Here is a 12,914-nt window from a genome sequence, read left to right on the forward strand (position 1 = left end):
AAACCAAGGCCTGCCTAAGGAGGGTTGGAAAAATATGTATTCCTTCTTGTGATCAATAGCTCATTAGCAATTCTTAGCATAGAAAAAATCATACACATACAACTTAACAAAGCATCACGGTCATCATGACCCGTGACTATCAAAATTACCTTGATTTTTTATCACCACACATGCATGACACAACTCCATAAGCGTAGCTAAACAAATTGTTTATCAGTATTAATCCCAGTGACCTAAAAAGCGTATGTCATTGGGTACTATTACAACCACTACATTGTTTCAAACCAGAATACGAAGTAGTATACAAGTTTGTAGTGGTATAAAGTATCATAAGAACTACGAAAGCAAGTTATGTAAGAAAAGCTATAAGGTCCTCGTGTAGTTCACAGACGAAAAAGGCTTCACAAAATGGTGCAGCTCAAAGTTTCATCTGCATAAGGACTATACTCCTGTGGTACTGATGACGGCAAGTACCTTGCCCCAGAAGAGTAGCCATAATCATTCATGTTGTACCTTGAATTCATGTAGTTGCTCGCCTCTGGCGACGGATAATACATATTATTATTATTATTATAATTATTATAGTACCTTGCATCGCCGTTATCATAGTACGGTTCATCATTCAAAACTGCCCTCCTTCCATAACCATCTTGTATTGCATTCAAAGATCTACCATAATAGTAGTCATTGTTGTTATCTCGATTGTACGGTGATGATAAAGATGAGTATCTTTGTCCTGCTGCTGGATGTTGTAGCTTGACGCGAACCAGCTCTGCGTGTTGCCCTGATCTTGATACTTCTCGCAAGAGAAGGTTCGGATCCACCTGTCCTTCGATTTCTGCTCGTCCCCTCTCTGCATCCACGTTCACCGAATAAACCCCTGCAACATAACATCATAAAATTACCTAATATCATTACATTTGTTAAATTAGCGCCCGTTCTAAAATTTTAAGTTGCCAGAGTAAAGCCATTTTATACTCTTCAACAAAGAAACTCTGAAAAAAACCAATCTTAATATACCAGAGTAAGGACATTTTATACTTTTCAACAAAGAAACTCGAAAAAAAATCGAGCAAAAGAATAGTTTTAATACCACTGATGGAACTTAGCACGCTCATCAACTTCATCTTACACCGTTCACATTTGATATTCACTTTCAAAATACAAACCTGCAAAAACTCAACAAAAGGATCACATAAACACATCAGTTCAAATAATCAACGAAAACACATAAAAAGACCTATACGAAAATTAGTATTAATCACTAAAATTACCGCGTTTGCATATGGATTTTGTACGTGATTATGAACGTGAGGATCCATCATAAAACTTGAATTGCACCACAAACTGCGAAAAAGTGAAGATAATTGGTTTGGTTTTTGCACTAGAAGTAATTATTATCGATCTTTCGGCTGATTGATTGTGTTATATATATCTCGTATATGCGTGGAAATAATTTTTTACCATATTGGCATTTTTGAAATTTCCATGTTTTATTTGAGTATTACTGGAAACAGGTTTCTAAATTATTGGTAGTATGAATATTTTTAGAATGAAAAATGTTAGAGATCCCAAATATTTTCCGCAAAAATTTTAACATGGAAAATGCTAGAGACTCCAAATATTTTTTCTCAAAAATTTTTCCAAATGCTGATGTGTCAAACTTCTAACTTGTAATTTTCCTAATAATAACATGGATCACGCGTGCATACATTTGCATTCCCGAATGTTTGTATACATATGCGTCCCCGAATTAAAAACCGCAACGATGCCACACTATTTGGTACAAAATTTGGGGAATAAATTTGGGTTATATAGCACTACTCAAACACATCAACTTTCTTTTTATGATTTTTTTGAAATATTCGGAAGTTATCTTTTCCAAATGTTTCGTATCTATTCGAAGATATTTACTTCTTATTAGTTATTTTCTCCGTTCAAACTTAAAATCGAAAATTAAAAATGGGTTTAAGGCACCTCGGATCATCTAAAACAATATACGTATCACGTCACGTGGCCATAATTATAATTGCAAGAAACTCTTTATGTTTACAAAAATATGACAACTTTTTTACATCATATGACCATTTAAATTTTAAACCAGGACTTTTTTCTCATCGTTAAATATAGTTAAATAGACCTGGGCATAATTATAATTCGATATTCTACCAGAGTTAATGTAGAATATCTCAGAATTTTGCTAATTTAGATAAAGTTTTGGACAAATGCTTTAAAATCTCATAAATTTTTACCCAAACTTAACAAGATATAAAGAATACTACTGAATCTATCAAAATTCACTATTTTATCAAATTAAAAAAAACATAAAATTTTAAATCGAAAATGAATAACATTTAATGGACCTTTTTAAAAGCTAAACAAAATACACCAAAATTTTATACAGTCAAGAATAAAAAAAACAATAGAAATTTATACAGGTAATATAGTAATATGTTCTAGTAAATATTAAGGATTAATTAAATGGTTAAAGAAGTTTTTGATTTCATACAATTATATTTTATTTGTTTTGTGAAACTCATACATTTGTCGGTGTTTGGTAAATTCTAAAAACTGCTGTCTGGAAAAACCGTTTTTTGTCTAAAAGCTATTATTAACAAAACTGTCCCCATATTTTTGAAAAAAACTATTTTCAGTTTTTACAAAAATTAGTTATAAGTTTCACCATCAAACCTTTTCAAAAATATTATTTTTATATATTATATCTCAAAATATGCATAAATTAAAAAAAATACCAAACAGTCATCTAATTTTCCTGACAGCATCACCAGTTCAACAGAGCCTTAATCTCTAGCCAAAAAAGTGTTTGTCCACATTTTTCCAAAAAATTAGGGTCCTTCCAATGTAGGTATAACTATACTAAAGCGAGATGAACACTGATAAATGCTTACAGCAACTGGAAGAGACTATAAAACGGTTATGGCACAAACAACATTCTGCTACTACACATAAACAATGAATCGAGTCAGAGATTCAGAAGGTACAGGGGAAATACAGTAACATATTTAAAATATGCCAACGATAAACTAGGGGAAAAAAAGCAAGAACAACCTGCATATACCATATAGTGACAATTTTCGAGTTCTATAAACCTCATTACTCCTCCAAGATGGCTCGTCCAAGGTTAGTTGCAAGGGCCAGCCTAACAGAGCTCAAGGCCTGAGGCGGCAAGTCTGCTTCTATGAAATCGGGGCGTAGCCTTGCCATTGACAACTCTTGCAGTTTATTTAATAACAAGTTGGTTTGAGGGACATTCAAGAGAGTTCGCTCCTTCCAGTTAAGCAACTGCACCTACACATTACAGCACATGAAGAAAGTGTCAACAAAGGATCGTACTGTACATTTTCTCTGGATGTAGACACAACACCTTCATTTCGAATTAAAGTAGTAAAACTAATAATAATTGATGTTATAGAAAAAAAATGATAACAGTAGTTTCCTAAAAAGCTGGTATTGTGGTATGGGGAAGAGAGAATAAGGGGAGGTCACCGCGTCATGTAAAAGAGATAGCCAAAACCGTTGAGGCGTTGATGGGTTCTTCATAAGCTGCAAAATTTGGAAAGAGAGATCGCAACAAGTATAAATTACATGCTAGAAATGTGTACTTTTCACCATTGATGTTATTTAGCCATGAAATTAATAATCAAATAAAAAATTAACTGCCAGTGAGAGTTGTTTTTATAAAATGTAAAATTGGACATATCTACTGGCTGTTTGCTTCTATTAACTGGTATAAACTTGAGCATGCAAAATATACCAATATGAGAGCTTCAGAAGCTTTTTGTGCAGCATCGATACTTGTCATATCAGTAACCTGCTGAAGGGATCTCTTAAAATCTCTATACCTGTGAAGCAACACATAAATTTTGGAATCAAGTGAAACATAAATTTCAAAAGAAACATGGACCAATTGTAGCCTTTCTGCAAACAAATTAAGAACATGAGAGAAGTAAAAACATACTTGTGTAGAAAGTCGAGACCACCTGCAGCTTTAGATTGAGATCCCAATAATTCAATCAATCCTTCCCATTGCTGCAGGAAGAGGAAAGAAAAAGAAATTAAAAACAAGCTGAAGTTGAGACTAGAGATGGATAATATATTTAAATCACGATTCACTAATACCTTAAAACTTTCATCAGAGACCGACTTCCCAACAAAATCAAACAGCTGCTGAGCAATTCTGTTCAAACGAAATTCATCTTGAGCTTGCTGAAGCCAGAAGACTCCAGAACCTTTCTTCCCATGCTTCCAGTGATGTACTCCGGCAATCTTATGTTAACAATATAGCAAAGGCAAATCAATATGTCAGGACATGTCTCTATTAAATTGTAGGTTCTGGAAGGATATCATAACCTGAAAACCACATATCTCTCATACATCAGAAGGGTGAAACTACCTTCATCGCGTTTGAACCAACATTGTCGAGTTCATACATCCGGCAAATCTCAATATTCTGCTCAAGATGTCAAAGTTAATAATTAGAAAAAGTCTAGCAAACAGAAAAATACCATCAGCTTCAGCAGAAGATAGTTTTCTCATAAAAATTCAAAAGTGAACACTAACCTTGAGCAGTATTTGGTTATGTCCTACAGGTTGTTTGTACAACAATATCTCTAACAAGCCCATTCCTTGCTTCATGCACGATGCCAAATATATCGGAGCAATCTGTAAAAATATAAATTGGTTATGAAGGAGATAGGAGTGGAATTGGCTGCACATGAACAAGATTGGACCAGTTTTGGATAGATTTTGAAAGATCCATAACAGTCTGACTGGATTAAATAGGGTAAGCAATCTTTTTTCTGGCAGTCAGAAAGTATGGATAAGAGAAGTGATCTTTATCTAATTTTCTCTTACTTGCCAAGTTAATGCATGTGAAGACAGAACTTGAGCATAGACAAGTCGATGGAGCTCCTCTATACAAATTCCTCCCAGATGATTACGCTCTTCGTGCAATAATATATCAGCTTGTGTGCTCCCAGCCGTTAGCAGCTCAATGGCATGGGTAATCATCCTAAAGAGATAACCAAAAGTTGCATCAATCAATGACACATGACCGAGAAATTCTTTTGTATTGTTCACTCTGTCGCAGGAGCAGGTGAATTCATCAGAGATGCCCACTATCAACCCCGCAACTTGTTTTTTAAATGGAACCAAGGATTCCAATGTATTAAACATCTGTGAACATTATTAACAAGAATACAGGAACTCTTTTACATAGAGCACAAGCTACATTTTTAAGCTTCTTTCTCCAAGAAAAATATATTTACAGTATGCTTAAGCTAGCAGCTCACCACGAACCAAACGATCTTGAGCATTCAGCTAAAACAACCTGGATCATGATTTGTAAAAACAATAAACTCTCAGACTAATACAAAGCAAAGACTAAATATAGTACATTAGTAATGTTAATGTCAAGCCATATTCCTAACCTCGGTATTTTCTCCAAGAATCCCATTAAGTAGTTCCATTAATTTATGGGGACTGGATACTGGTTTCAACTGCATGCATTTCTGAGCTAGACTATACATACTTTCCATACCCTGTAGTAAATAAGATATTTATATCATTTAACACGTCATCAACAGAGAGACAAAAGACGAAAATCTATGTACCACTGAACTCAAGAGCATTGGTTCTAAATTCAGGAGAAGGAATATAATTGGAACTGACCACAGTGAATGGTCTGATGTACAGGAAGTGTCCGATAAATAGCTCTACCCAATGAAATGTTGCAGCAGACAGGACACTAGCATTACCCAGCATAATCTGCAACATTCTTTTCAGACCCTCCCTTGTATCCTGATGCTCGCATTGAAGCCAAAAGGAACTGCAATCCAGCTTTGTGATTTGTCCTCGCCATTTCTCCCACGCCTAGTCAATACAGCAGAGGGATAAGTTGAAGGAGTGAAGAACCAGGTTTACAAAATAATAACCAACATACCTTTACAAAATCAGGCTTAGTTTCATAGCATTCGCCTAATTTGCCTGCTGATAGATTAGGGCGCAGGCGGGGCATTTTAGAGACAAGAACAACTACAGTCTCTACCAATCCATTCTCTGTCTGTTTCAATAGCCAACCAAATGCCAGACAAGTGAGATGACTGTATATTTTGGTTAACATACATGAAAAGATCAGTGCAAACATCCAAACAAAATTACAACATGCAGCTAATTCAGCAAACCAATGGAAACAAAAAATGGCATGTTTCACTACCACTGTCTTAAAGGAGACTCTGAAAACTTCTATTCTAAGTATGAATTCACATTTATATTTTTTTAAGGAGACTCCGACATATTCTATTCTAAAGTATCCAATTCACATGTATATTCATTCTAATAGATAATTCCTGCTGAAAAGACTCAGTTCAGCCCATGGTTATCACTAAGGTTGAGCATCTTGGCTTGCGAGGAAAGTCAGTCGGCTTGTCACCAAAACCGTGGCTTCTCGCTCGACTAGATATTTTCAGGTCAGCAACTAGGTAAAACCCGGGCCAGATGGAAAGGAAAAAAATGTAACGAAATAATATCGAACACAAAAACTAAGAAATTTTATCCGCTTCTTATACAGTGCTTGTTAGAATGCAGGAGAAAAGAAGGATTGCATATTCTTAATTACTCTAACTGCTGCTTCATCTCAAATCTACTCTTTTTTCCCTTTTATGCAGATTACAGCCGCATGAATGAAGGGATGACAAACTAATCCGATCCGAAATCCGACATTTCGGATTTACCGAACCCAAAATTTTGGATTTAGATTTCCATTGTACCGAACAGATACCCCATCCAAAAACCTATACAAAATCCGAACCAAATCCGAAACCCGATAATAATCTGATACATAAATAATATATAATGTTTACGTATTTGATGATATAAAATATTTTAGATGTAAGACATAAAATTTATAGATTTTTACTTTATTATTTGATAGGTAATAGATTAATAGTTAATGATAAGTGAATTATAACGCTCTTTCTTAATATCAAATTTCATTACAGCCGCATGAATGAAGGGATGACAAACTAATCCGATCCGAAATCCGACATTTCGGATTTACCGAACCCAAAATTTTGGATTTAGATTTCCATTGTACCGAACAGATACCCCATCCAAAAACCTATACAAAATCCGATCCAAATCCGAAACCCGATAATAATCTGATACATAAATAATATATAATGTTTACGTATTTGATGATATAAAATATTTTAGATGTAAGACATAAAATTTATAGATTTTTACTTTATTATTTGATAGGTAATAGATTAATAGTTAATGATAAGTGAATTATAACGCTCTTTCTTAATATCAAATTTCATTAATATATTTAAGATGTATATTTTTATACTTTACGAAAAAAAATTGTGTTTGGAATATTAAATATTATTTTATTAATATATTTAATATTTCACTCACCATGTCAACCCGTGCAATATGTTACGTCTGAGTTCTTATTAATTTAATATTTTTAATTTTAGTTATTGTATAAATGAAACTAATTTTGTCTGCATATGTACCAGTGATACTAACCTGACTACATTGTTTTTTTAATTTTAGATACCCGAAAAAAATTCCAATTCGATCCAAAACCCGGCGGATTTGGATTTATTTTAAACCCGAAAATATTTGTACTTGGATTTTACAAAACTCGGCCCGAACCCGACTTGTTGCCATACCTACAGGGATTGATACATCTAATACGTATGTATATACTCTATAGATATTTTACTTCTTCTTTTCACTATTAATTGTTTTCCAATATAATAACTTAACCTTCATACTTATATACAACATTAAATTGTTTGGAATAAAGCTGCAATGGATTAAACTAAATTTGCTTATACACTGTCCTACATTTTACACTGACTAATATTGTTTGTACTACTCTGTCCTATATTATTTATAATTTTATTGTTTTACACTTCTATACACTTACTTAAAACATTGATCCCAGAAATACAACAATAAGGTGTAATATATATATATATAATTTATTAATTTAAAACTTATCGACTAGTGTTGTCGACTAGACTCGGCTTGCTGTCATATTAAATATGGTTCAACCAGCCTAGAACACTAGTTTTTCTGTATATACTACTAAAGTGCAGTCTGCAGACTAAGGTGGATTAGTGGATTTTTTGTTAGGTCATAAGTTATAATACGAAGTCAAACCTAACCAACAAACACGCATTAAAAAGAAGATGTTTAAAATATTTCAGGGTATAAGCCTATAGGGAGCTAGTGCTTCAATAGAATCTACCAGGCTCCTCAAAATGTTACGACTTTCCTCTCCTTTCTCATTGTTGAGAAACTTATTTTCATTCTTTTTCTTTTTTTTTCTTAAAAAATACCATTTCCATTTCTTTCTACCTTCTGCAGATACATATATCTAAATACAATAATTATCTTTTACTCATAAATTTATATGTCCAGTTGATGGTTAGGAAGACATACACCTCTTGAAGTAGTCATAAGGTTACATCTGCAAGCTAATTCCAGATAGACAGTGTGAAAATTTGTAGACGTTCTGCAGAAGTAGGACTAATATCTTTGTATAGACAACTCAGGAACAGAACAAAGAAACTTTAACTATATAAGATGATACAAGTAAAAGTTGTCACATACTATACCGCTACTTCATACTAACCTCACGACTCGCTATCTGATTGTGTTGATAAGAACTGTGCAGACGCAACAATTTCACCTGCAAAAAAAACACAGAGCGTTCAATGCATGTTCCAAAATTCCGAAATCATAGGGTTTGACTGTATATACATATCACATAAAAAGTCAATCTCACACTCGGATAGAGAGATGTTAACTACAATAGTAAATCAGTTGCATACAACACATACCACAATATCTAGCCAGCCGACAGCCAATGCTGCCGATAGTACGTCCCAATACTTGGGATCCTTCTCAACTGCCTGAAGAATTCCATGCGCATACATTGATCAGTTTACTTTATAATAGCATTGGAAAAGCTAAAAAGCAACATTCACACACATTAGTAAGTAATGATTTTACAAAAGGTCTCACACCTGTAAATTAACTAGCTCAGTTTGAAAATCTACAAGTCTGGAATAGATTGTTGGTTGCTCTCTGTGGATAAGCTTGTCGTAATCCTGTAATAAGTAAAAAGCACTATTATTGCAGAACAATAACGACTGAGATAAAGGAAAATGTCAAAGTAAAACAATGTCGATTACATTATACAAGGAAAAAAAGAGCAAAAAATTGCTGAAATTCTTACAGATAGCCAATCAACAAGGCGTTCAGGTATCCAACCATCAGATTGCTTATTAGCATAGAATATCTCCATCAGTTCCCAAGCAGCTTTCGAGAATGTTGGCTCGTCAACCCTCTAAGTAAAATGCACAGAGAAACAATAGTTTAACAATGAAAACATACTTATCAACATTATTCCGAAACTAATCCAATGCAAAGGACCTGTTTCGGTATTCGGTACTACCTGTACAACATTTTTTTACCTGTACAACTGTTCTCGGATCTTCAATAGCCGGATCAGGCAGCACTTTATAATTCCCAAGCAATGAGTTTATCTCCTTGCTGTACTCAATTACATCTGACCTAAATACATTTACATACATGTACTTATAAACATACTCAAGTAACAACAATACATACACACACATCCATGATACGTATAGAACAAGCAGTCGACTTACTTACAGGCATTCATCTTAACATAATCTGACCTAAACACATACATGTGTGTGCGAGACGTTGAGCGCTTTTGACAAACTCAAGCAACATTAATACATACATGTGAAAAACAAGTCATAGAGCTGTTTACAAGTCAGTTTTATAGGCATTCACATTTACATTCCCGTTATCTTAAAGAACAATAGGTCTCGCGGTTCTCTAGCTATATTTTTTCACACGAGTCTATACACATAAACGTAATTTCTGACAAGTCAGCGTTCTAAGCTTTCTGTTATAAAACAAACACCTCACGAGTCTCTAGATATAATTGTTCTCACTTGAGCGCGTCTATTCTCGACAAGTCAGCCTTTATACGAAATAGAGGCATTCGTAATCAATTATCTAGTCTAACAGAAATGACATTCACACATTCGCATTTTAATCGATTAATTCAAGTAACAGCTATAAACAAAAAATTAAGTTTCGGCAATTACAAGTCAGCATTATACGCATCCCAAATCGGGTTTTTCCGACTTTGAAGCACAGCGAAAGGCGTAACAGAGCCATAAGCAATTCTCCTCCACTGCGCGTCATATATATCCGCTTCATCAACACCGAGCTTCACTTCCACTACTTGTCCTCCAGGCTCATCATCGGACTCAGGTTGCCGGAGAACGGAGACGCGCAGGGAGCTACCACGCGCCCACGCAATTGAGAGGCGTGAAATTGGGGGTTTTAGAGTGTGGCGGATTGGGATTATGTGCGAGTTGTTTTGTGAGTAAGGGATGAGTGAGAGTTCGTCGGAATTTGTTGCAACGCCGGGCATTTCGCCGGAGAGTCGCCGGAAATTTGTTAGGGTTTCGAGGGTTTTAGGGTCCGTTTGGGAGAGGTTTTAGCTTGAATAAGCTTTTTTTTTTTTGAACTAAGCTTGAATAAGCTTTTATTGTAACATTTCAAAATTAAAAAGTCAAAGCGTAAATGACTTGCATATTAGGCTTTTTATGTTACACTGAAAGGTAATTGTCGAATATTAAAATATTTGTTTTTACATGTAAATATTTACGGAATAAATATTAATATACGTTATAAAATAGTATAATTTCATGATTTCAATATATATTTGTACCAAATTATCTAAAATAATATAACAAAACCAAAACAAGTCTAAAACTTATTTTTTAAGTGATTACAATAAAAAACTATATTAGGATAGATATCTCTTCTAGCCCAATATACCTATAAAAATTTAAAAATAACTAAGATATTTTATTCTCGTGAAATGAAATATTTTTCCGTATTTAATTTTCATTTAAAATAATGTTACTTGTGAGAATCGAACTCAAGTCTATTTATTCACGTATAGATGTTTATACCGCTACAGCATATTGCTACTTATGTTTTTTATCATATAAATAATATGTGAGTGTACTAAACCTGAAATATAAATAGATCACATCTTTATTTACATATATGTATATGTGTCATATATATGTGTATTAATATTTCAAATTTAAGTAAATTTTATGTTTGTAAATGTGTATTTTTCAAAAAAAAAGTACCATCAATCTCTATAGTTATTGGATTATTAACGGAGTTAATTTCAAAAGATTTAATTTAAGACATAAAATTAAAAATCAAATACTAATTTTTGAGCGATGTACCCTCGACAATTCATAAGACATTTATTTAATTTAAAATGACCAAAATATTTCTAGAAAAAAAAATGTCGTTTTAGGGAATCAAACCTGGATATAGGAGTTTTCATTCACTAGAAAATTAATTTAGTGAAATGACCGTTATACCTTCTATATTCATGAGACATTTTATACGGTTCATGTCAGTATTAATTGATTAATTATGAAATTTAAATGATATAAAATCAACCTAGACGTCAATATCGTAAAACTAACATTTTTTTTCTCAAAAAGCAACTTACATTAACGTTCGTATAAGTTTTTCTTTATTCAGTATTACCACTATAAAATTTTACGACTTTGATTATGCATATTTAAATTTTTTAAATTGAGAAGTGTACTTGTAAATCGATCCTCATTGTGAATGACCATTTAACCAACAATCAATTTTTTGGTCGTTGGATCATGATTACAACGGTTAGTGATTGCCACTCAGTAAAATTTATACCGGAATCTCAATAGCTCCGCTAAAAATTTACAGCGGAGTGGTAGGAGATATTATAATTATATTAATATACTTTTATATCTTTACGATAGTACAATCATATTAGTTTACTCAAAATTAAAATCATAAAAAAAAATTATACACCTCATATAACATTATACAATTCACAATATCGCTCTACTTCTCTGCCACAGATCCCGATAAAAAAATAGGGGACTCATTTCTATATCATCGCAAAATATGTATGTAGTGTGCAAGAATTGTATTTTCTTTTCTATAGAACGCTTATTCATCCAAATTAAAATATGAAACTGATGTAATTAGTGTTCATGGCGGAATAGCAATGGATGGTTGGGAGGAATAAAGGTGAAAGTAGATGTTATGGAAATGGATAAGTGTAAATGCAAGTGTGTGGCATTGTAATTAAATATTCAGCCACACCGATAAGTAGTTTTTTCTATCAAGGATAACATGAATAGTTAGATAGGGTTTTGTTAGATATATATTACTCACGACGACATTTGTTTTGGGCATATGATTTTGTTACTTTGTTTAGGAACTATTGCGCACACGTTGTGTACTGTATTCCTATACTAAAAATAGGCATACAACAAGTTATGATGACATTTGAATGTTTGGGGGGAGGTTGGAGATTTTTTCATTTAAAGTCTAACGATGATTATTAACGATCAATGATTTTTTCGAAACCCTGAACCTGAGACCGCAGACATGTCGACGACCTTTTACAACTTGAGGCAGTGGAAAACATTAGACACTTTTCCAGTTTTTTGTGCCTCTTACAACTTAAGGCACTAGAAGATATTATACATTTTTCCAGTTTTTTGTGCAGTCTCAATTACTTTTGGAGGAAAAAATTACATGCGGGGAGTAATACATGAAATTTATAACAATTTTCATCATAAAAAATATATCTTTATGATAAAAATAAGCAATTTAGATTAGACTATTAAATAGATTATGTTAGATCGGTGAAGAGTATCGTGGACGCATTTAGATTGATGTTTGATTTCTTTTTCTATTTACTCACAATCCGTTCTTTATAGATTATGTTTAGATAGGTCTCTCTG

General features: G+C 33.3%; 2 protein-coding genes across 2 annotated transcripts; both read right to left on the minus strand.

Moving 5' to 3' along the window:
* Positions 1 to 231: 231 nt before the first annotated feature.
* Positions 232 to 1,375, minus strand: LOC141670443 (uncharacterized). Its single transcript, XM_074476283.1, has 3 exons — positions 1,275 to 1,375; positions 1,094 to 1,169; positions 232 to 880 (listed from the first exon to the last, which is right to left on the minus strand). Exons 1-3 carry the CDS (start codon positions 1,323 to 1,325, stop codon positions 402 to 404), a joined length of 606 nt encoding a protein of 201 aa, XP_074332384.1. The 5' UTR covers positions 1,326 to 1,375; the 3' UTR covers positions 232 to 401.
* A 1,525-nt stretch (positions 1,376 to 2,900) lies between these two features.
* Positions 2,901 to 10,616, minus strand: LOC141672249 (nuclear pore complex protein NUP85). The gene is made up of 18 exons (XM_074478805.1): positions 10,182 to 10,616; positions 9,513 to 9,612; positions 9,275 to 9,385; positions 9,063 to 9,146; positions 8,877 to 8,948; positions 8,669 to 8,725; positions 5,963 to 6,082; positions 5,692 to 5,892; positions 5,451 to 5,561; positions 5,313 to 5,350; positions 4,876 to 5,032; positions 4,582 to 4,683; positions 4,415 to 4,471; positions 4,141 to 4,287; positions 3,980 to 4,050; positions 3,776 to 3,863; positions 3,508 to 3,564; positions 2,901 to 3,309 (listed from the first exon to the last, which is right to left on the minus strand). Exons 1-18 carry the CDS (start codon positions 10,511 to 10,513, stop codon positions 3,115 to 3,117), a joined length of 2,100 nt encoding a protein of 699 aa, XP_074334906.1. The 5' UTR covers positions 10,514 to 10,616; the 3' UTR covers positions 2,901 to 3,114.
* Positions 10,617 to 12,914: the final 2,298 nt, after the last annotated feature.

This window comes from Apium graveolens, chromosome 7 (assembly GCF_009905375.1).
Source record: "Apium graveolens cultivar Ventura chromosome 7, ASM990537v1, whole genome shotgun sequence".
Classification (NCBI taxonomy): domain Eukaryota; kingdom Viridiplantae; phylum Streptophyta; class Magnoliopsida; order Apiales; family Apiaceae; genus Apium; species Apium graveolens.